Below are 24,794 nucleotides of genomic sequence, written 5' to 3'. Positions count from 1 at the left end.
TCTGAATTTGGCAGACCCGTTGACTAAACTTCTCTCACAAGCAAAACATGATCACACCTTAGTACTCTTTGGGTGTTAATCACATGGTGATGTGAACTAGATTACTGACTCTAGTAAACACTTTGAGTATTGGTCACATGGCGATGTGAACTATGGGTGTTAATCACATGGTGATGTGAACTATTGGTGTTAAATTACATAGCAATGTGAACTAGATTATTGACTCTAGTGCAAGTGGGAGACTGAAGGAAATATGCCCTAGAGGCAATAGTGAAGTTATTATTTATTTCCTTATTTCATGATAAATGATTATTATCCATGCTAGAATTGTATTAACCGGAAACTTAGTACTTGTGTGAATACATAGACAAACAAAGTGTCCCTAGTATGCCTCTACTTGACTAGCTCGTTAATCAAAGATGGTTAAGTTTCCTAGCCATAGACATATGTTGTCATTTGATGAACGGGATCACATCATTAGAGAATGATGTGATGGACAAGACCCATTCGTTAGCTTAGCATTACGATCGTTCCAGTTTCATTGCTACTGCTTTCTTAATGACTTATAAATGTTCCTCTGACTATGAGATTATGCAACTCCCGAATACCGGAGGAACACTTTGTGTGCTATCAAATGTCACAATATAACTGGGTGATTATAAAGATGCTCTACAGGTGTCTCCGGGGGAAATAATGGGCCACATGGGCCATAGGGGAGAGAGGGCAGCCCACAAGGGGGTGGCGCGCCCCCCCCCATGGGGAGTTCGAATTGGACAAGGGGAGGGGGCGCGACCCCCCTTTCCTTCTCCCTCTCCCTCTCCTTCCCCCTTTCCCCCTCCGGAAGAAGGAAGGGGGGGGGGGGCGAATAGGACTAGGTGTCCAAGTGGGTTTCCCCCCCCACTTGGCGCGCCCCTAGGCCGGCCTCCTCCCCTCTCCTCCTTTATATACGGGGGCAGGGGGCACCCCAAAGCACATCAATTGTTTCTTAGCTGTGTGCGGTGCCCCCCTCCACCGTTTACTCCTCCGGTCATATTGTCGTAGTGCTTAGGCGAAGCCCTGCGCGGATCACATCACCATCACCGTCACCACGCTGTCGTGCTGACGAAACTCTCCCTCGACACTTTGCTGAATCAAGAGTTCGAGGGACGTCATCGAGCTGAACGTGTGCAGAACTCGGAGGTGCCGTACATTCGGTGCTTGATCGGTCGGAACGAGAAGAAGTACGACTACATCAACCGCGTTAACAAACGCTTCCGCTTTCGGTCTACGAGGGTACGTGGACACACTCTCCACCTCTCGTTGCTATGCATCTCCTAGATAGATCTTGCGTGAGCGTAGGAATTTTTTTGAAATTGCATTCTATGTTTCCCAACATGTTACCTGAAGGTGTGCTGGTGGGATGAAGAGCATCGGGGTTGACCCCCTGATAGTGCAACCACCGCTTCGTCAGCGATAGAGGCACCCCCAAGGTTTATGGATGTATCCGCCACTACACGATCAATCATAGCTTGGATATTTATGGACTGCGAAGCTAACAATTTATCTAAATTCTTGGAGCTATAATTCTTCTCAACTTTCAATGAGGTACCCACCTCTGGATCACCCTACTATGTGGGGTTAGGTAGAACGCTCTCCGTGTCATGGGACATCTCACTATAGGGAGGTTAAGCCACAAGATAGAGCACGAGGTTTTGATACCAATTGAAATAACCAAGATGGACCTAGAGGGGGGTGAATAGGTACAATTACAAATTTTAATTGATCATTAGTATGTTTAGGCATCGTGGAATATAAAGTGATCCTAAGCAATTGCCATTGTGAGATAAGTAATGCAATGTATTGTGTTCAACAACTTATAGTGAAGCAAGGTCAAGTGACCAAAGTAACAAAAAGGGAGCTAGGGTTATGGATAACTGACGACATGAAGATGAGGATGTATCCCGATGTTCATTTTCTTGGATGGAAGCTAATCATCGTCGAAGGAATGAGTGTTACCATGAAGGTACACCAACAACATTACAGACCCATCCTATTCTCCATGAGATATCACAACAAATTCGATTCTGAACCACTCACTAGTATATAATCGGGTTTGCAGACAGTTTTCGTAGATGGGACGATGGCGGTTGTGAGATCTGGCTCAAAGCCCGCGTCGCTAATACTTGGAACAACATAGGTGGTTTTTGAAACTGCGCGCGCTGAATCACCACTGCAGGAGGTTTATGTACACAAACCGCCTGCGATGCTCCGAGAGCCCGAAGAGGTTTTGTCCATACAACTGCCCCCGTTACCATTTTTTGGGTTACATGTTGTTTCTTTTTTGTAACTGGACCTGCAAATGAAATTGATATACAAACACGATCTGCCAGCATACAACATTCATTGGCACCATACCTTTAGTTTTCACAACACCCATGCATATAATTGGGGTTTCAAGCCAACATGTATAGTTACACACTTTACACCGACATATGGACATATTTCTAAAACATACAAAGTCTATTATTGCCTTAGAGATTATTTTAGTCGTGCTTCTTTGATAAACTTGCTTTTATTAGAAGAAATTTTAAAATCTCCTATGCACCCCCTCTAGTCGATTTCTAATCCTACACGGATAGTCCGGCTTGTAGTTTGGACGATACCAGATGAAAACTGATCCCTGGCAAACTGTCCGATGAAGCGTTTGACTTGGTATTTTGCTCTTTGATGTGTTTTGGGCACCAAGATGGACAGTCCTGCTAGCACCCCGGATAGCCCAACCATTAGCGTGACAGTCCGACAAGTATGCCAGATAGTGAATACAACAATATGACTTTGTAGGTTTTTTGGATTCGGGTATATGCGTATGATTGAGTGGAATTGTGTATAAACCATATTGAGTTGGATGCGTGGTGGCGAGAACTGGATTTGATGGAGCTGCCCCGAGACGAGCGACGCAGAGCTGTTTATTTTTCCCAACATTTGGTGTATAAACAATGACAACATTGAGAACTTAATTTGTTGCACGAGGACAAATCCTTTTGACTCCTTCGTCCCCACGCTCTTCTTTAGCATGGTAGTTGTTAAGGTGAGTTTTTTGCTGAGTTTGTTAGGGTTTTGTAAATGTGTGCTAGCTGGACTTACAATTGAGATCCCAAACATGCCAAGCTCGATACATTCCCTCGATAGATGTGTTTAGAATGTTCTTTTTAAAGGCCTAAGCCATGTATTAAGCATCATAGGTCCTTACAAACACACCCATACAGAAAAAAATTACATTCAAATTCTTGATGGTACCGAAGTCTTCTTCCTCCTGCATCCATCAGTGGTGCGCCATGACCATAGCCAGATGCCACCTCTCGCCCCTGCCTCGGGGGAGTAAACTATTTTAAACCTAGGAGCTTGTAGAAGCGGTGACCGGGAAGTCATCGATGAAGACTAACAGATGCCGACGATTATGGTCTGCAAAGCAAATCGTTGCCTTAGAGAACAAAACGTTGATAAGAACATGTAAAAACTTTGAAGACCACAGATGCCGGCTAAATCTAGAAGGATCCACCGGAAACCAAAACCCACCAGATCCCCTAAGACTCACCAGAGACACGACTCCACACGCTCTCCGTGAGTGATAAAGACACCAACAGATTGGGGAAAGAGCGGAGAAAACACTATTCCCACACTAGAACAACATTGCCGCCTTGCTGCCCCAAACCAAACTGGAAGACTCCCTAAAGAAAACCTGGAAAAAGAATCACCCATGATGTTGCATGACATGTCTGGATCCGATGTCGAGATCGCCGTAGTCCAGGACCATGCACCGACTCCCTCTTCTCTGATGACCTAGCCAGGCTGGGCTGCCATTGAAGATCGCGGCGCTAGATGACCAACGCCGATGTCGAGCACCGCCTCATGAAGATCACCACTTGAACACACATCTCCTTCGCCATCCTGCAGCAGCCCTTCAACTCCTCCACAAGCAGGCCGCCCCCGATCAGGACCTCCCAGCCGCCATCTGTGCTGCACGGGCTTTGCTCGACGACACGGCCCAATGGAGGCAAGAGGGGGGGGGGGTAGATGGGGCGATGGCCAGGCCTTCGTTCATCTCTGATATCACAAATTTTTCTCGATCGACATTGTTCTTTTTCTTTAATTGTTACACCAACTAAATGAATGTGATGATGCAAATTGTCATATTTGACTAGCGATATATTGTATTTTATCTGGCCCTGCTTTCCTAATAATTAACATTACATATTTTTCCACTAAGCATCATGCATTAGTCTAAGTTGATGCCATACATTGAATTGTTTTTAGTACTCGGTGCTTATAGGAATTGCCATGTGTTGGTCACTTGTGGCGGTCCCATAGGTATAGTTACGCTAGAAATATGTGAGCAACGGTTTTAAGAGTGGAGTTGACGTTGGGGGAAGAAGGAACAACAGCCGGGAACTTGGTAAAATTTTCATAAAACCCAACTGCCAAGTGTTGGTAAAACCTACGTTCTTTTGTTCCTTCCACAAGCAAGGTTTTCCCACCTCCCGCTAGCGCCGCCATCGACCTGCCTCGTCTCCTGCGACCTTAGGCCGATAGAGATGCCTTGGATTCCGCCCCATGTAGGTGGAACAACTCCTGCTTCATTTTTAGGTGTTTTTATATGGTTTGTGTCATGATTAAGAAGACGAGGTGACGATGGCTCCCTAAAGATGGAATGAGGTTCTCGCAGCCTAGCCCATGTCCCGGTGGTGTGTTCAGCATTGTCGGAGGGCATGTGAAGGTGTATCTTCGATGGATCTCGTGGGATCCTATCAGTGCTTGTCTTTGGTAGATCTGCTTGGATCCGGTCTTCGTTCGTGTGTCTAGATTGGATCCTTCTGATCTACGCTTCTCTTCATTGGCGATGGTTGTCGTTCTGGTACGCTGGTCTCTTGGGGCCTTACCATGACGACTTCCTGACTGTGTATTACAACAAGTTTTGCCCGGCTGCGGTGAGGGAGGGGCAATGATGGCAATGCACCTTCGGCTCACTCCAGTCTTTGTAGTAATCGCTAGGTGTTCTACGAACATGGATGTAATTTCTATTGTTTCTTGTGTTCTTTGTAATGACATGATGTTTGGTGAATATATCGATAATTTTTCTCGTAAAAAGATGTCAGTAAAACCCAATAGAAACATTATGGTTTGATATGCAAAGGAGGATGGTGTGGTTTTTGTTGCAAAAGGGCCTAAGGCCATATATGAAGCATCACAAATCCTTACAAACACACCCATACAAAAAATAAAAGTACATTCAAATCTTTAGGGGGCCTAAATATTCTTCCTCCTGCATCCACTGGCGGCGCACCATGAGCATAACTTGATGCTGCCTCTGGGCCCCGCCTCGACAGAGCAAACTTTTTTTAAACCCAGGAGCTTATAGAAGTAGCAACCGAGAAATCGTTGATGCACACTAAGAGATGCCAGTGACCGCGATCTGCGAGCATCGCCACCCTAGAGAATAAAATGCCGATAAGGCCCTGTAGAAACTTCAAATACAATGAAAGCCGGCCCCATATGATCCAGCGAAAACACAAACTGAGTGAATCCCGGAAGATCCATCGGAGACATGGCTCCACACCCCCCTCCCCGACGATAAGTACACCAACAGAACAGGGAAAGGGCGGGGAGAACATTATTCCTATTCTGGAACAACAATGATGTCTTGCCGCCCCAAACCGAACTCGAAGACCTTCTGGAGAAAATCTAAAAAAAACCATGCTGCTAACAATGGGTCCGAGTCAGATGTCGATCTCGTGGCTATCGAGGACCATGCACCGACTTGCTCTTCTATGATGACCTAGCCAGGCCAGGATGCTGTTGAAGATCACCACATTGGATCACTAACGCCGTCGTGGAGCACCGCCCGACGAAGACTGCCCCTCAAGCACACATCTCCTTCGCCTCCAGCCCTCCAACTCCTACACAAATAGGTCGTCCACAATCAAGACTTCCCCACCGCCTGCCGCACGTGCTTTGCCCGGTGACGCGCCCTGACAGCGGCGAGAGGAGGAGTAGATGAGGCGGCGCCTAGGGTTTTGCTCCTGCGTGTGGTCCTCTCTTTCCACGAAAATGCATCACGCTGCCAAGCAATTAATGTTGAACACGGAGGATGATACACTGCCAAGCCAGCCTGCCAGGAGATGTCGACCACACAACGGGCGTGTCCTTCCTTTTTCTTTTTGCGGGGAAACGGGCGTGTCCTTCCATATGAGCGTCGGGTTGGATGTTGCATGATGGGTGCTCTCCGCACTAAGTTTTGTTTGTTGTTGAAATTTCAGCTACGAGGGAATGTTTGTACAGTGACCAAAATCCAGCGTACCATTCTTTTTATCGAGAAATGCGGTACCATTTTTTGGCCATGGCAAGAAAAAGCAATCTTTGTTTAGATGATTCTGATTTTGTTTTTGCCATTGCCGATTCCTCTAAACAAAATATAGAATTATAGAGCTAGTTTAGATGATAAAATGGCGTGTTGCTTACCAGAACCATGACGAGCAGCGAAAGGGACCAACACCACAAACGAGCATCGGAAACCATGGGCTGGTTGGCAGGTATCTCGGATCACCCACCAGTCATTCAAGCTTGGAGAGGAATATGGTCGTGTGGGCCCAAAGTGCAGGGTCAAGAAAGCAGAAAGAAAGAAAGAAAGGACGGAGAAAAAGACTGACCCTCCACGTTCTTATCTGCAGCCGGTTTGCTCCTGCTTTCGCTCCGCCCGCCGGCTGGCAGCGAACCGAATCCGGTACTGGCAGTACTCTCCGGCGCTAATCGCAATGATTTTCGCAGTAGGGGTCTTGGCTTCTTCCGCTGATCCTCATCTACAATGCCGACTATTTAGGGCCGCGCCGCGGTAGGAAGGAAGGGTGGGCACACAGACAGACTCACTGCCACTTCACCGCACCGCTCCCCCCTTTCCCCACTCTTCTCCAACCCCCGGACGGAGGTAAAGAACCCAAAAACCCTCATTTCCCCCTCTTTCTTCCTCATTAATCGTGTGAGATCCGGGCATTTCTTCGTTGTGGCTCCTCTGCTCCCGGATCCTGCTCTGCTTTTTGGTAGGGAGGGCGCTATCTTGACGCCCAGAGCACATCGATCTTCCCCTCTGTTTTTGTGTGTTTTGTTTTTCGTTTTCCGTTCTGTGTTCTTGTTTTCCCTCTCTGCTTCTGCCTTACTCTGCTTCTTCGTTTGATGTAGTCTCTAGTCTAGCGCCGAGTCTTTGCGCGTCATCGAGGTCCTCAACCCGCACCACCTCTCGCGCAATTTCCCCTTTGATTCTTTCTTCTTGTTCCGTTGCCTTTACTCTCTCTGTCTTTTTTTTAGTTTCGTTCTTAAAAACCCTAATGTCGAGGATGGATTTCACCCTGTTTTTCTCCACAACGCTGTCTCTTTCTTGATGTCTGGTGCGACGACTCCTAAGTCTGGTCGTCCTCGATCTCTATCCACTGCAATTTCCTCGTAATTATAAAACTAAAAAGAATTGGAAGTTACTGCAGTTTAGTCGTTTGGACGAGAACTGTTGGTGCTTGTGCTAGTTGCTCTCAGATATCTTTTCCCTCGTTGGAGTGTAGCACCAAATCCTACAGGGGTGTCTTTTCCCTAGTTTTCTCCTTGGATAATCAAATTAACTACTTTTTCATGGGTGCTTGCTGCCGAAATTGCTCAACTTTTTGTGTGGTATGAGTAGGATCATAGAATTTTCTGCCCATTGCCTGTCAAATCAAATTATAATGATAGCAAGAAACACTGTTGCAGTCTTTACTATCTTGTCAATGTCATACTAACTGTTCCTGTACGCTATTGTCTGCTGATTTGCAAAGACCTTATTTTTTTAGAGGATCAGGTTGCAAAGACCTTATAACCATTATACATCCCTGAAAGTGTTTAATACTCAAACATGCAAGTGGGGTATTAGTCAATGCTTAGGCTCATGTAGGCACTCCCTGATTGGTTCTGGTTTATGTCTGTACAACGGGATAATTCAGCATGATGCCGGCTGTAGCACGTCTTGCTTATATATACCTCTTTCCTGCCTCATTAATCACCCCACCTTGTCATTTGAACCTATCCTGGTACGAGCCAAGCATTCTTTCTTGTCTTGCATACTTGCATACTTCTATTGTCTGCTTTGCAGTAAACAAGTTATCGAGAATTACTTTAAGATTCGATATGTTCTATATGATGGGGTTAATTGTCTCCCTCCGTTCCAAAATAGATGACCCAACTTTGTACTAACTCAAAGTTAGTACAAAGTTGGGTCATCTATTTTGGAATGGAGGGAGTACATAGTTCTTTTGGCTTTCTTGTTTTTCGGAGTTCTAGCCAAAGCTCTTACAATTGTTGTATTATGTATGCTAGTCAGCTCTGAAGCCTTGTAATGCTTATGAACGAGTAGTTGCTATTTTTTGTGTGTGGTGGGAGTAGGACCATATAATTGTCACCAATTGTAATTAATCCATTGGAATCAATAATGATTGCAAGAAGCACAGTTGCAGTCTTTAGCATCTTATCATTGTCTAATCTACCTGTTCTGTACGCAGTTGTCTCCTTTACAAATAGCCTAAGCCACTGAAAGTGATTCATATGTTCTTAAGTTAGCTCGAATGCCCAAGTGGGCGATTACTGAATTGCTTAGGATGCGTATACGTTTGCTGATTGGTCTCATTGGTCTCCATCCAAGTGGATACAGATAACAATGGGATAATTGAACAGGCTGTAGACCTGTAGTGCACCCTTGCTTATAAGGCACATTGCAGATGCCTGCCTTCCTTGTAAAGATCCGCCCTGTTTTCCGGAGTTCTAGCCAAAGCTCTTATAATTGTTGTATTATGTATGCTAGTCAGCTCTGAAGCCTTGTAATGCTTATGAACGAGTTGTTGCTATTTTTTTGTGTGTGGTGGGAGCGGGACCATATAATTGTCACCAATTGCAATTAATCCATTGGAATCAATAATGATTGCTTGCAAGAAGCACAGTTGCAGTCTTTAGCATCTTATCATTGTCTAATCTACCTGTTCTGTACGCAGTTTTCTCCTTTAAAAAATAGCCTAAGCCATTGAAAGTGATTCATATGTTCTTAAGTTAGCTCGAATGCCCAAGTGGGCGGTTAGTGAATTGCTTAGGATGCATATATGCTTGCTGATTGGTTTCATTGGTCTCCATCCAAGTGGATACATATAGCGACCTGTAGTGCGCCCTTGCTTATAAGGCGCATTGCAGATGCCTGCCTTCCTTGTAAAGGTCCACCCTGTTTCTAATTTGGCCCTATCCTTTTACCAGCGGAGCATTTCACTTTTGCCTTGCCAATTTAAATTTCTACCCAGGCATGTTCTGTTGCATTCTTCCATTGATTGTTAGTATTATTTTCAAGAATTGTTAGTTCTATTGCTGTTCTGTTCTTGTGGTGTTCTACAGAAAGCTCTTATAGTTATGTACGTTCATCTCTGCAGCCTTGTAGTTTTATACAAACGAGTTAAATCATTTTGCTCAAAGTAAGTTGGAGATCTCAGTTTTATTCACCGAGAAAATGAAAATCAAGCATCAGTAAAGCTGGATTTAGAGTAAATAGATTTCTTTGGGTATATCTCTAGGTCTATAGAGGCACAACTGTTTGTTTTGTTGGTCGATATGAGCATCATGCAACTTCTGAATGAGTTTATAAGGTGTTTGACTTTCCGCATACTTGTTGATTTAATAATGTGTGAAGCATTTATTTTCATGTAGTTGCTATTGGTGATTTACTTTTGGAAAAAAGAGTTAATGGTATTATGCATATCATCATTGTAGACATCTTTCTTATTACTTTGTTGGTCTTATGATATATGAAATATGCAGGTGCTAGCGGAAGTGATCGGAAGCCTGCAGTATGGGCAATCTGTGCTGCTGTGTTCAAGTTGACCAGTCCACCGTGGCCATCAGGGAGCAGTTTGGGAAGTTTGACAGTGTGCTTGAGCCAGGATGCCACTGCCTGCCTTGGATCTTTGGGAAACGTGTAGTTGGCCATCTCACACTCAGGTTGCAGCAGCTGGATGTGCGCTGTGAAACTAAGACAAAGGTTTATCACTTTATCCTAACACCCAGTTACAAAATGGATGCTTAGATGTCTTTTATTTCTAAAGAAAATGGTGCCATCGTTTTTGTCCCAACAGAAATTTCAAAGCTTAATATTGCATCTTACAGTAGGTCTTTGTGGGCTGTAAATCACATGAATCCCTGTTTGAAGAAAACTTGCTTTTCCTGTTAACTTCTTCTATGTAAAATGAACGGCACTGAAAGTATATAATATTATATTGGTAGTTAGTTACTCCCTGCAACTTCTAAATTTTAGTATTTTGGTTTGCCATCTGCATATAATCCTAAAGTGACTGCCACATGATATTAAGAAACGTTCTCGTATAACTATACTTACTAATTATTAATCCTTTAGTGACCTAATCAAGTATCCAAAAGGTCACATTGCCATTGATACTGTGTTCTGTATTTTCTTCTGCTATTAAGAATTATCATGATGTTGCTGACATGTGAAGTTCTATAGGACAATGTGTTTGTCACTGTTGTTGCATCGATTCAGTACCGACCTCTGGCTGGCAAAGAAAGTGACGCATACTACAAACTGACCAACACAAGATCCCAGATTCAAGCCTATGTCTTTGATGGTAGGATTTCTTTGTATACGTGAAGATTTCTATATGTTGTTTCAGTAGCTTACTAGATTCATATCATCACTGATACAGCTGAATGTAATTTGTTTAACATATCCCACTATTCCTGTATCCACTAATTTGGGGCACTGATTAATATCTGCAGTGATCAGGGCAAGTGTTCCAAAGCTCAACCTGGATGATGCTTTCGTGCAGAAGAACGATATAGCAAAGGCTGTGGAGGATGAACTTGAAAAGGCTATGTCGGCATATGGCTTTGAGATCGTGCAGACCCTCATTGTCGACATCGAGCCAGATGCGCATGTCAAGCAGGCGATGAATGAGATCAATGCAGGTTATTTGCTAAAGGCCTGGCATGATGAAAGTTGGACACTTGTACTTAAATCTGGCCTCCATCGTATTACTGACATGATACTTGTGCCTTTTGCAGCTGCAAGGATGAGGGTGGCTGCAAACGAGAAGGCGGAGGCTGAGAAGATTGTCCAGATCAAGCGTGCCGAGGGTGAAGCAGAGGCCAAGTACCTGTCTGGCCTCGGTATCGCCCGCCAGCGCCAGGCCATTGTGGATGGCCTGAGGGACAGCGTCCTGGGCTTCTCAGTCAATGTGCCTGGCACCACTGCAAAGGATGTGATGGACATGGTGCTGATCACCCAGTACTTTGATACTATGAAAGAGATTGGCGCGTCCTCCAAGTCCTCGGCGGTGTTCATCCCCCATGGCCCTGGTGCGGTGCGTGACATCGCCACGCAGATCCGTGACGGTCTTCTTCAAGGCCAGTCTGCCTCTGACAACTAGCAGTTTGCTTCGCCGGCATGAACTTTGAAGCTGCTGGTGGTTTGTGGTTTGCTAGCTATTGCCTACAGTACTGTCTAATATGATGCATGCCGTATTATTTATGAACCTATATGGAACCATATGTGGATCGTGGCATGCCATGCCTTAGGTTGATGTGCAGTAACAAAACCTTTAACCTTGTGTGGATGCAGGATGATATAAGTGTGTTATGAAATGTTGGTGATGAACTTGATCTAATGCTTTTGCCTTATAGTGCTGTGGTTACATATTTTTCATGGGGAATTTCTTCTGAGATGTCTTAACTGATTTGCGAGAGATGTTTTTCTTTTCTTGAGATTACACTTATGCTTACCATATGTTTATAGAAGAGGAGAATATGATTACAATTGATGCCAGAACAATCACAAGCTGATTGTTAGGGCCAACACCACACCATAGATACAAAGGCTACCCTCTCACAATACTAACACCTCTTCCAAGAACCACATGCACAGCTTAAAATCAGCAATAAACCTGTTAGGGGAAATTGGAGAACACCCGAGCATTTCTTTACTTCCCGATCTCCCAACAGATGATCATGAACAGAGAGTCAAAATCTCGCTGAGTGGCCGTTGGGCATAGGCCCCGGACATGTATCCACCAATCATGAAGCCTATTGAGTGTACTGGGCACGCCAACCATTGGAAAGAACTCAGAAAAACATGCCCACCACACGTACCTGGCGTAGACACATTGGATGAGCAGATGGTAGCCGTGTCTTGGTCTTGTAGGCATAGGTGGCAAGGCATCATATCTTTTTTGACTGGCAACGGCAGGAGCTCTGCCTTTTTTCATTTAAGCAAGGGGGAAATACTGTACGAGTACTAGAAGTCCAGTTACAAAGAGAAGAAAAGAGATGCCGAAAGAATTCATGGGACTACTCGCATAGAATTGGACCTACAGTGTGCAGATCGTCTCGGATCAAAGACGCTACAGTTTCAACATTCGCCTTTTCCCCCTTGAAAATCCTCCTGTTTCTCTTCTTCCATAGATGCCAAACCGTGTACATCGCCATGGTAATCATCAAACGAGCTTCTTTCTTCTTGATATTTCTCGAAATCTTTCTCCACCAACCAGTAATAGTGGTGCAGCGAAGGGCCATGTCCGAGCCAAAAGGGTGCGAGGTGTTGAAGGAGAACCAAACTTCCTTGGCAAACGGGCACTTTAGCAGAAGGTGATTTATCGATTCGATCTCCTGGTCACAAAGGGAGTAGAGGTCACCATGAGAACAGCCACGCACGGCGAGTCGGTCGGCAGTTCAAACTCTGTTTTGCAGAATTAACCAAAGGAAGAATTTGATCTTGCCCTCTGCTTTGACATCCCAGACCCTTTGCAACTGGGGTTTTTCAATCAGACCATAAAATTGAGCAACGTAGGCTGATCGGGCCGAGTAAACAGAGTTGGCCGTAAGAGTCCAGGAGATCCTGTCTTTGGTCGGGCCGAGGGATATTAACTCAGTTTTAGTCCAGATGGTGATTAGTTGTTCAGCTTGTAACTCAGTGGTGATTCGCTGTAGACCTTTCATCCATCTATTATTTTGCAGCCCCTCCTTCACACATATCTTCTTTCTGTAGGCTAGCTTGAACAAACCAGGGGCAAAAAGCTTTAGTGAGCTGTCCAGCAACCAGTTGTCACTCCAGGAGATTTTTTCTCCATTACCCTGTTCCAGTTTGGTACAGGTAGCAAAAGGTTTCCGATCAATCGCATCGCAAGGCACAGTCAGCCCCTTCCATGGTCTAGTTTTCACGTCCCATTCCAACCACAGCCAATGTAACCTGAGGGCTCTGCTGTATCGATCGAGGTCCTTGATTCCTAAGCCTCCATAAACCTTGGGGGAGCAAACTTTATTCCAGTTTACGAGGAACTTGCTCCCAGGGGCCTCCTCCTCCCCACACCACAGGAAGCTTCTTCTGTAGCGATCAATTTTCTTGAGCAGCCATTTAGGGGGAGGGAAGATGGTAAATAGGTAGGTTGTGAGAGCAATGAGGACCGAGTTGACCAGCTCCATTCTCCCCTTTCTGTACATAAGCTTTCCTTTCCACGGTTTCAGTCGCACATCAAATATATCCAAAAAAGGTTGCCATTCAATCTTTCGTGGACCCCTCAAGCAAAGAGGGAGGCCCAGATACTTTTTTTTTTTTGCGAATAGGAGGCCCAGATACTTACAGGGGAAAGATCCCTGCCTCTCACCAAAAGGAGCCAAGATGTCATGCACAACTATGTTATCACATCTGATTGGGTAAACGACAAACTTGTCCAGGTTCACATTCGGTCCCGAAACCAACCCAAATACATTCAGCAAGCCCACCACTGTTTGAATCTCGTTTGCCACAGGGTTGAGAAAGAGAGCAGCATCATCAGCATAGAGACTAGTTCTCATCTTGGCAGCATGGTTAAACACTTGTGAGAGAAGCCCGTGATCAGTGGCAAGCGAAAACAGCCTCTGTAATGGCTCCTGGGCAAGGATAAACAACATAGGTGCATGAGGATTGCCCTGCCGAAGCCCTTTTCTGTGAAAAATCTTTCTTCCCGGGAGGCCGTTAAGAAAGACCCTTGAAGATGAGGAGCCAAGGATGATGGCAATGGGATCGCACCATCGGGATCTGAAACCAAAAGCTGTTAGGGCCTCAAGGAGATAATCCCAATGAACGGAGTCGAAGGCCTCTGCAAAATCTAGCGTCGGGAATAACAGAGGCTTCTTCTTCATATGTGCATCCTTGACTGTATTCTAGACAAACGGAAAGTTGTCTTGTATCAATCTTCTCTTAGAGTTTCGCATCTAAGCGACAGGCTAACAACTTTCCAAGTATTTTAGGAACGCTGTGCATCACATTTATAGGCCTGTAATCCGAAGGCGAGGAAGCAAAGGTACTCTTGTGGATTAGAATAATATGGGCACTGTTAAGCAATGACCAGTGGTCTCAATTGAGCAATAACATCTGATTCATTGCAGCTAGTAGATCATTCTTCACCGTGTCCCAGCAAGTCAGGTAGAACCCACCAATGAAGCCATCGGGTCCGGGCGCCTTTTCACTGTGCAGATCATTGACAGTCGTTCTCAGCTCCTCCATAGAGGCCATCACGTCCAGGTGTGAAAGATCTCGGGAAAGCAGCCCCAAGGAACTCCAATTAAAAGACACTTGGCGATTGGTTGACGCACCCAACATTCTGTTAAAGTGATCAAACAGTAGCTTTTCCTTGGGTGCATGGTCAGCAACGGCCACACCAGCCGAATTTTTTTTTTTTTGCGGGGGACACCAGCCGAATTTGACAGGGAGAGAATTTAGTTTTCCTACTTCTGCCATTAGCACGCAGGTGGAAAATTTGGAATTGGCATCCCCATATTTGATTTTGGTGACTCTGGATCTTTGCCTCCATTTTATCCTATCCAGCGTAGAAAGCCTAAAATCTTGTTCTTTAGCGAAGATCTGAAAATTCTCTCATCAGCAGAAAGCTCTCTCTCCTCTTGAGCAATATACAACTGAAAATTACTCATTTGCAAGAGTCTCATTGAACCCACAGTATAATCTTAGAGCATCCCGAGCAGACCCCTTATATCGTGGACCTTAAAAGTGCAAATCCAGTTCGCGGCATGCCTCGGATATGGGCCGAAAATAGCTGCGACAGAACAAAATCTTTAAAATGAACCTGTAAATTTTGAAATCAAAACTTCGCGAGAGAAATCAAACTACGAGTAGAAAGCATTCATAGTTACTTGATCATCATACAAAAGTCATACATAGTCGAATTTTTACTAACTAGATTGGAGGAGCAACGACCACCCAAACCCTAGTGCCAAAACTTGGCTCACCGGAGCCATTCGGGTGCGGCGGCGATGCTGCAGCGGCGAAGGAGCTCAGTCCTCATCGTCGGAGCTGAGGTCGATGTAGATGTCGTCATGCGCCTTGGCTTCGCAGTGCCATGCTGCCAAGCTGTCGTCGAACTCCTTCGCCTTCGTGAGCCCCTGCTCGAGGAGGACTTTGTAAAGGTCGGAGTCATGTCGACGACGCTGCTCCGCCTCCCCCTCCTCCCGCGCACTGCGCACGAGGATGGCGACCTCGAAGGCGTCTGCCTCCGCAAGGGGAGGAAATCCTCCGGCCCAACGACGCCACCGCCCCGCCGCTCCAGCTCTGGCTCCCTCTTCATAGCGCGGAGCGGCGGGAGCTCCTTCAGCTCTTTTTTCACTGGCGTGAGCGACGTATGGGAGAACGATCGTACTCCTCCGTCTCGCGGCGGAGGAGCGACGGCGGCGGCTGAAAGCCTTGGTTGAGGTACCTTCGGGCGCTCCGTTTCCTCACGGCGTTGGTGGCGGCGCACTGCTTCTGCTCGGGGGCGTCGCCACCGCGGGTGCCGCGGCCCGAGGACCACATCCCGCGCCACATGGTGGAGTTGGGCGGCGGATTGGAGTCATCGACGGTGAGAAATTGAGAGGGGAGAGGAAGGATTGCGGCGGCTCGTGGATAGGGTTCAACCCCGTGTATCAGCCGTGAACCCTTAGTTATACTGCGCGAGGGGGGCGGTTTTCGGTCCACTATAAAAGATTTATGGGCTGGGGCGACTATACAGGCTTTGGTCTGGCCCCAAAAAGGGCCAAACCAGTATAGTCACCAAAATTTTACGGGCCATGCGGTTTTAAGGGGTTTGCTAGAGATGCTCTTAGCTGCCTAGCCCAGCACTTGTGGGCCTTCGCCACTCTAGACAGCGTGATATGCAAACTTTGACAGCATTATTGGAGAGGATCGGCTTTGCCCAGGCGTTTGCCACCACAAGAGGGAAACCTTGCATGTGCACCAAGTAGCCTCAAACCTGAACCCACGGAAATGCTTGATCTCGAGGTTTTGAAGCATCATCAGGCAGTGGTCGGAGATGCTCGTTGACAGCGGGGCCAAATGGCAATGCGGGAAGTGAAGCTCCCAATCTTTTGTGCAAAGTACCCGATCAATTTTAGTGTGTACCGTGTTCTCCCTCTAGTTCGACCATGTGAATAGCCTGCCCGAAAGAGCAATCTCCGTGAGCTCTAAATCATCATTCATCTTTCTGAAACGTCCCATCATCCGTAAGTTGACATTGTCATTGCTCTTTTCAGAGGCTTGCCAAATCAAGTTAAAATCACCAAGTACCTGGAGGTATGCAACTCCTCAGTTCATCCATGAATAAGATCTCTTCAGCGTCCAGTTAAGGGCCATAAATGACCATCAAGGACCTGGAGGAGTTGGAGGTTAAATCCACAATCGTGCCTGAGATGAAATGAGTGCCCGAGGCCAAATGATTGAGGTTGATGGAGAACCCTTGCGCCACAACAACTATAATACCACCACGAGAACCAACTACCTCCTTTGCAATAAAATTGTCCGAGAAGTTGCTGTGCAGGCACTCAGCTACAATGAATTTGTCCACCACCGCCAATTTGGTCTCTTGTAGACAAACTAGATTATAGGCAGAGCTACTGATCAAATTGTGAACTGACCGTCTCTGGGCTGGGCTATTGAGCCCCCTTACATTCTAGTTTAAGACATTTGGATCATAAACAAACAATTCGCGTGCAAAAAACCAAACAGACTGGCTGAGACAACTGGAAATGACACACTCGCAGCATCAGCAAACTCACTTTCAATATAGCTAACCACAACAACGAACAGAGGGAGCAGACAGGGAAACACAAAACATCAACCCGTCCTGACTAACAGCAGATACACATAGGCAGCAGCAGACAGAGGACTCGAGGAAGTACAAAGACACTAATCAGACCAACTCACCCACCAATCAAAGGGAAATCAACTAACATAGGGAAACTAAAGCAATCAGGGGGATGAACCATCAGAGATCATCATCTGGCCACCTCCATGCTCCCCACTCCCTCCTTGCGGGTCAGAGCCGAAACATCCAGCAGAGCCGAAACAGCCCCCATGAACATGGGAGTGAGAGGTTTCTTGTACATCTCCGCATACCTCTTCATTCCTTTTTCCTTAGACACCGAATCCTCGATGGAGATGTCGTTCTTCTTCAAGAGCACCAACTTGACCTTGTCCATCGTAGCCATCCCCGCTGATGGCTTTGCAGCCAGCCTCCCGCTGTGGCGGATAAGGGAAGTTGGGTTGTCCGAAGCAGATTATGGTGGCGGCCGGATGGTCGCGGTAGACGATGGCGCTGGAGGAGGGGAATGGAGTAGAGGGGCGGCAATGGGGGAAAGGAACATGGAGGCGAATGGGGCCATCATCTCCGATCCCATCGAACCACTGCCAATAATATCAAACAGGCCTGCCCAACCCACGAACGGACCGCCCTCTTCCCCGCCGAGCTGAGGCCCAGCCGCACCAAGGTCCATCTCTAGCTGAGTGGTGACCAGCGCCAGCTCAACAGGAGGCCCAGTCGCTGGCAACCAATCAAGGCCAAAGATTGAGCCTACTGAGCAATCCTCCAAAGGATCCATGTTGGCAGGTGCATGACTGATTTGCGCCTGCTTGGCTAGATCAGTAGTGTCGCCGCCAAGCAGTAGGTTAGGCTGGTCCTGGTCCACCTTGGTCCCCGACCCTCCTTAGAGAGACCAGCAAACAACAGAAAAGGCGTAGGGGAGACTTCGGCATTCGACAGGAGGAGTGTTTCCTCTTCAGGGATCGATAGCGTGGTCAGGGCAGTACCACGTGCGCCCAGATCCATCAGACTGCTATGCAATAGCTCAACTGGCTCCATGTTTGCACTCGACGACGCAACACCTTGGCCCAAAACAGCAAGGCTTTCATGCAAAAGGAAATTTGCATGGCCTGAAGAATTGGCTGCCTGGCCTGGACGCACCTCTCCTTCGCTCGTCATGGCCTGCTGTGCACCAGCCAGGTCAGGCATGCAGGTGGTCACGTTGTTGCCAGTATGGTCCGTGAACGCAGCCGACTCCACCGCTCGCCCGTGTCCACCAAAGAAGTAGCCGGCCGCCGGCGAGGGGCGCCCGTCCCCGCCAATGTCCGCCCGCCGGACATCCCATCTAGTGCGCTGCCCAGCATGCGCGCTCCCACCAAAATGGTCGCGCCCACCATCTCCACCTCCATCAGCGCCATCTCCAGGGAAGTGCAGGCGAGAGTGCGCGGATCCACGTGGTCTCGCCGGTGGGAAGGTGCCGTCTTCGAAGTCAAGGTTCTAGGTGTAGCGCCATTTTGTGATCTCGGGGGTGAAGCTATTCAACGGGATGCCACTAATCCCATTGTGGGAGTTGGAGTAGGTGTCAGCGCTGCTTGTCGGCGAGGGGTTGTAGTCGTGGACCAAGCCCAGGTGGATCAGAATAGGGTGCGCCAGCATCTTCACAGGGCTGGAGCGGGGCGGGAGCTCAATAAAGATGCCCAACTCTGAGAAGTGCATCTCCGGTGAAGGCATCTCCATTGGCTCCTCAAGGTAGAGCGTGCCCTTGGTGGCAAGCCTGTCAACGTCGTTCATGTTGGGAAACCTAGCATGCAATTTCAAAAATTTCCTACGCTCACGTAAAATCTATCTAGGAGATACATAGCAACCAGAGGGGGAGAGCATCTTCATACCCTTGAAGACCGCAAAGCGGAAGCATTTATCAACGCGGTTGATTTAGTTGAACTTCTTCTTGTTCCGACAATCAAGTACCGAACGTACGACACCTCCGAGTTCTGCACACGTTCAGCTCGATGACGTCCCTCGAACTCTTGATCCAGCAAAGTGTCAAGAGAGAGTTCCGTCAGCACGGCGGCGTGGTGACGGTGATGATGAAGTGATCCGCGCAGGGCTTCGCCTAAGCACTACATGAATATGACCAGAGGCGTAAACTGTCGAGGGGGGCGCCACACACGGCTAACAATGTTTGTTGTGTGTTCTAGGCGCCCCCTCCCCACATATATATAGGTGGGAGGGGGAGGGGGATAGCCATGGGGTGCCCCAAGTAGGAGGAATCCTACTTGGGGGCGTCCTCCAATTCGGCCTCCCCTTTTCCTTATCTCCGGAGGGGGGAAGGAAAGAGGGGAGAGGGGAAAGGAAGGGGGAATCCTATTCCCTCTATTTCCTTTCCTCCTTCCCTTTTCCTTTCTCCACTTAGGCCGGCCCATATGGGGGTGCACCAGCCCCTTAGGGGCTGGTCTGTTCCGCCCTTGGCCCAATAAGGCCCATATCTTTGCCGGGGGGGGGGGGTGCCCGGAACCCCTTCCGGTGACCCGATACGTACCCGGTACCCCCAGAACACTTCCGGTGTCCGAATACTATCATCTATATATGAATATTTACCTCTCGACCATTTCGAGACTCCTCGTCATGTCCGTGATCTCATCCGGGACTCCTACCAACATTCGGTCACCAAATCACATAACTCATATAATACAAAATCATCATCGAACGTTAAGCGTGCGGACCCTACGGGTTCGAGAACTATGTAGACATGACCGAGACACCTCTCCGGTCAATAACCAATAGCGGAACCTGGATGCTCATATTGGTTCCTACATATTCTACGAATGTCTTTATAGGTCAAACCGTAATGACAACATATGTTATTCCCTTTGTCATCGGCATGTTACTTGCCCGAGATTCGATCATTGGTATCTTCATACCTAGTTAAATCTCGTTACAGGCAAGTCTCTTTACTCGTTTCATAATGCATCATCCCACAACTAACTCATTAGTCACATTGCTTGCAGGGCTTATTATGATGTGCATTACCGAGAGGGCCCAGAGATACCTCTCCAATACTCGGAGTGACAAATCCTAATCTCGATCTATGCCAACCCAACAAACAGCTTCGGAGATACCTGTAGAGCATCTTTATAATCACCCAGCTACGTTGTGACGTTTGATAGCACACAAGGTATTCCTCCGGTATCCGGGAGTTGCATAATCTCATAGTCGGAGGAATATGTATTTGACATGAAGAAAGCAATAACAATAAAACTGAACGATCAACATGATAAGCTAATGGATGGGTCTTGTCAATCACATTATTCTCCTAATGATGTGACCCCGTTCATCAAATGAAAACACATGTCTATGGTTAGGAAACTTAACCATCTTTGATTAACAAGCTAGTCTAGTAGAGGCTTACTAGGGACACGGTGTTTTGTCTATGTATCCACACATGTATCAAGTTTCCGGTTAATACAATTCTAGCATGAATAATAAACATTTATCATGATATAAGGAAATATAAAATAACAACTTTATTATTGCCTCTAGGGCATATTTCCTTTAGTTCAACCACACCCAAATATTAAAGCAGGCGGTCTCCTCTTCACGCTGACAAGCGTGGTCGATCTCATTTAGCAGAACCTCCCACCGAACAGGGACGAGACGGACTCCCAATGCCAGTCGCTCTACGACACCCCCTGCAAACAAACATGAACACAAAAGCGCAACACCGCAGTAGTGGCACAGCGGAACCTGGTCCAGGGCAGCAGGTTGAAGGAGACTGGCCTCAGGACCAGCGGCTCGCACACTGTCAGGACCCTAGCGCGCATGATGGGGCCAGCTAACTAGAAGAGCATTGTCGCCCTTCCTTTCCAGGCCACCGAGATGGCATCTTTTGCGGCCTGGAACCAGACCGCGAGGGCGTGCTTGACGTCCATGATACGTCCATTTTGCATCATGATTTCATACTGTTATTTATAGCGTTTTTATTCAGTATAACACTTTGTGGACTAATTCTAATGTCTTTTCTCTCATAATATGCAAGGTTTACACAAAGAGGGAGATTACCGGCAGCTGGAATTCTGGACCTGAAAAAGCTACTTCAGAGATACCTATTCTGCACATCTCCAAATGAGCTGAAATTTTATGGAGATTTATTTTGAAATATATAAAACATATTGAAGAAAATAAATACCAGAGGGGGCCACCTAGGTGAACACTAGGCACCAGGGTGCGCCTACCCCCTGGCGTGCCCAGGAGGGTAGTGGAGCGCAGCCGTCTCGAGGCGGAACTTGGGCAGGAGCACTTTTGCTCTCGGCAGAGCGATTCTGCCGGGGATACTTCCCTCCGGGAGGGGGAAATCGAAGCCATCGTTGATAACCCACAAGTATAGGGGATCGCAACAGTTTTCGAGGGTAGAGTATTCAACCAAAATTTATAGATTCGACACAAGGGGAGCCAAAGAATATTTGCAAGTATTAGCAGCTGAGTTGTCAATTCAATCACACCTGGAGATTAATTATCTGTAGCAAAGTGATCAGTAGCACAGTAATATGATAGCTTTGATAGTAGTGGTAGCAACAACAGTAACAGTAACAGTGATAGTAATAGTTTTGTAGCAGTGACAATAGTAACAGCAGCAGTAGTAACTTAGCAAGATCAATATGTAGGAAAATCGTAGGCATTGGATCGGCGATTTGTTGGATGATATTCATCATGTGACAATTATAACCTAGGGCGATACGACACTAGCTCTAGTTCATAAATATAATGTAGGCATGTATTCCGTAAATAGTTATACGTGCTTATGGAAAGAACTTGCATGGCATCTTTTGTCCTACCCTCCCGTGGCAGCGGGGTCCTATTGGAAACTAAGGGATATTAAGGCCTCCTTTTAATAGAGAACCGGAACAAAGCATTAACACACGATGAATACCTGAACTCCTCAAACTACGGTCATCACCGGGAAGTGTCCCGACTATTGTCACTCCGGGGTTGCTGGATCATAACACGTAGTAGGTGACTATAACTTGCAAGATCGGATCTAGAACATAGATATAATGGTAATAACATAAACGGTTCAGATCTGAAATTATGGCACCCGAGCCCAAAGTGACAAGCATTAAGCATGGGAAAGTCATAGAAACATCAATCTCAGAACATAATGGATACTAGGGATCAAGCCCTTACAAAACTAACTCGATTACATGATGAATCTCATCCAACTACTCACCGACCAGCGAGCCTACGAAGGAATTACTCACTCCCGGTGGGGAGCATAATGGAATTGGCGATGGAGAAGGGTTGGTGATGACGAAGATCAAAGACCCCCCTCTCCGGAGCCCCAAACAGACTCCAGATCTGGCCTCCTGAGGAAGAACAGGAGGTGGCGGCGGCTCCGTCTCATGAAACGTGATATTTCTTTCTCCCTGATATCTTTTATGGAAATATGTGATTTTATAGCGTCGGTTTCAGGGTCTGCGGGGCCACCAGGTGGGGACAACCCACCTGGGCGCGCCTGGAGGGGGGCACCCTGGTGGGTTGTGCCCACCCAGGTGCTCCCTCTGGTGGTTCTTGGCTCTAGAAATTATCTTTATTCATATAAAAATTCCTCGCAAAGTTTCGTTCCAATCCGAGAACTTATATTTCTGCACAAAAACAAGGGCTTATTCCATCTGTGCCCCCAATTCCTTAGTTGTGCTCAGTTTTCCCCACGCTTCAAACTTTTGCTCACTTTTCCCCACTCCCTTAGCTGAAACTCTCACAAATGTTCATAACAGACGTTTGCCGTCTTGGCCGTCAACTGACTTGTGGGGCCACGTTGGACTCTGTTGACTGTGGCTGTGGCTTTGCTGGTTGGGCCGTGTTTGTGTTCATAGGACGGGCCCGTTAGTTTGTTGGTAATAAATTAAAAAAGCCTGCTATCGATGGATGCAGCCTGCTATGCATGCCCGGCTTTGGCATCGATGTAGCCTGCTATGCATGCGAACACCGCCACGCACGCATCTAGTGACCTAGACCTAAACGCATGCATGCACGCCGACACGCACGCATCGATCCGTGCCGCATGGTTGCCGGTGGATTCAGTCGCTCCGCAGCGTCGTTTCACGCGTCGCAGGCATACGTGCCGGTGGCAGAAGGGGCAGGTGCACGCACGCTCGCGTCCATATGTCGAGGCATCGGTTCACGCCGCACGGCTGCCGCTCGATTCAGTTGTGGGAGGCAGGCAGCCGCCAACGCAGAGCACGCAGAAGGGGGAGGCAGGCAGCCACCAACGCAGAGCACGCAAAGCACGCTCGCATCGATTCACGTTCACACATTGATGATCGCTCGGTTCACGCACGCACTGAGTCACGATCTACGCCGTTTGCGCGTGTACCCACTTCGTCTCCCCGGCTATTTAAACTGCCCTTCATTGCCTCTTCTTCTACAGATCCATCTGCGCCTCCCACTTCTCTTTTCCCCCCCAAAGCCAAAGCCGTTCCACTCAGCGAAGCGTTCAAGATGCAGTACAACGGGCCGACGTTCCAAGAGCCGCCCATCGTGCCGGAACGGCGGTACCCCGCCAACGTCGTCGTCGAGGCATCGCTCCGCGTGTGGGCGTTCTCATGCTGGAGGGGTAGCACTGAGCTTGCACGGGGGTTCTTCCGTGCGGGCTTCCACCACCTCCCGGCGGGCTCGCCGCCCATGTTCAACCTCTCGTGGAGCAGCGTCCCCACGCCAACGCTCCAGTGGTAGGGCTCGTCGTCCACTTCACCAACAGGTTCGATGCCTACTACCTGCTCAGCAAGGTGTATTGGTGTGGGTGCGAGTTCATTGCATTCACCACCTATAACATCTTCACCGACTTCGAGAGCGTCTTCCCCGCTCGCAACCGCATGCACAGCCTCCTGTACTACCTCGGCGACAACGGCCTTGAGGAGGAGCAGTACTGAAGCCGACGACGAAGAAGACGGTGAAGCCGACGGTTAAGGTGAAGACGACGTTGAAGACATGGCGGTGTTGCCCTAGCTACCCTATCTACTATGTACTGTGAGTTTGGTGTGTGTGTTACCCGACCTAGCTACCCTATCTATGCATGTAAGGTTAATTATTATTATCTATCGGTGTCGTGTTATATGTAAGAACTTATGTTTCCCTAGCAACCCTATCTAAGTTAAGTTATGTGTGTTATATTAATGCTTTGTTATGTTTGTATTTTGTTTGTCCCAAGTTTAGACACGACTAATTGGCGTGGGAAAAATTAACCAAACTAACTAAAAATGATGTGTTTATAGATGCCTTCTAAAAATAAGAACATATTGTACATTTGTACACGGCTTTGGTTTGAGAGCTCTGTATTTTTTAGGTATTCCAATAATACTCTGGTTTTCAGAAATATTGAAGTATCAAATACTTTTGAGATGTTTGGCTTTAGTCAAAAGTGTAGTTTTATATACTTTAATATGTAGAAAACTACACTATGTTTGAAGTATATAAAAAAGCGGGTTTGACCTCTTTTTCCAATCATGAAGTATTGGTTCGCTAGGCATAATAATACTGTGGTTTGCAAATACTTTGATTCTTAAAAATGAAGGGACCCATAAAGGAAAGCCAAAAAAATTCCTCAATGAGATAGAAGAGATTGGGCAATCAAATTAATGAAAAAAGCAATCAGAAACAAAA

The 24,794-nt window shown here is 47.1% G+C and overlaps 2 protein-coding genes across 6 annotated transcripts; one reads left to right on the top strand and one right to left on the bottom strand.

Annotated features, from left to right (window-relative positions):
* The first annotated feature begins 6,685 nt into the window (after positions 1 to 6,685).
* LOC109741391 (hypersensitive-induced response protein-like protein 1) lies at positions 6,686 to 11,705 on the top strand. Of its 5 annotated transcripts, XM_020300485.4 has the most exons (6): positions 6,686 to 6,757; positions 6,854 to 6,958; positions 9,847 to 10,066; positions 10,547 to 10,667; positions 10,819 to 11,007; positions 11,104 to 11,705. In XM_020300485.4, the coding sequence occupies exons 3-6, from the start codon at positions 9,878 to 9,880 to the stop codon at positions 11,466 to 11,468; spliced, it is 864 nt and encodes a 287-aa protein (XP_020156074.1). In that variant the 5' UTR covers positions 6,686 to 6,757; positions 6,854 to 6,958; positions 9,847 to 9,877; the 3' UTR covers positions 11,469 to 11,705. The 5 variants fall into 5 exon arrangements, with proteins under 5 accessions (XP_020156074.1, XP_020156066.1, XP_020156080.1 ...); XM_020300477.4 differs by lacking the exon at positions 6,686 to 6,757 and having other exon boundaries at positions 6,777 to 6,958; XM_020300491.4 differs by lacking the exon at positions 6,686 to 6,757 and having other exon boundaries at positions 6,877 to 7,070.
* A 3,658-nt stretch (positions 11,706 to 15,363) lies between these two features.
* Positions 15,364 to 15,889, bottom strand: LOC109741430 (uncharacterized). Its single transcript, XM_020300521.1, has 2 exons — positions 15,783 to 15,889; positions 15,364 to 15,691 (listed from the first exon to the last, which is right to left on the bottom strand). The coding sequence occupies exons 1-2, from the start codon at positions 15,887 to 15,889 to the stop codon at positions 15,364 to 15,366; spliced, it is 435 nt and encodes a 144-aa protein (XP_020156110.1).
* Positions 15,890 to 24,794: the final 8,905 nt, after the last annotated feature.

The sequence above is a fragment of the Aegilops tauschii genome, chromosome 5 (assembly GCF_002575655.3).
Source record: "Aegilops tauschii subsp. strangulata cultivar AL8/78 chromosome 5, Aet v6.0, whole genome shotgun sequence".
Lineage (NCBI taxonomy): Eukaryota > Viridiplantae > Streptophyta > Magnoliopsida > Poales > Poaceae > Aegilops > Aegilops tauschii.
This window is presented reverse-complemented; position numbering and strand designations above follow the sequence as displayed.

Coding starts and splice junctions, on each gene's coding strand:
- LOC109741430 (XM_020300521.1), bottom strand. CDS start 15,889: ATGTGGCGCGGGATGTGGTCCTCGGGCCGCGGCACCCGCGGTGGCGAC. Junction 15,692..15,782: donor AGGAAACGGAGCGCCCGAAG/GTACCTCAACCA, acceptor CGCTCACGCCAG/TGAAAAAAGAGCTGAAGGAG.
- LOC109741391 (XM_020300485.4), top strand. CDS start 9,878: ATGGGCAATCTGTGCTGCTGTGTTCAAGTTGACCAGTCCACCGTGGCC. Junction 10,067..10,546: donor GCTGTGAAACTAAGACAAAG/GTTTATCACTTT, acceptor GAAGTTCTATAG/GACAATGTGTTTGTCACTGT. Junction 10,668..10,818: donor TCAAGCCTATGTCTTTGATG/GTAGGATTTCTT, acceptor TAATATCTGCAG/TGATCAGGGCAAGTGTTCCA.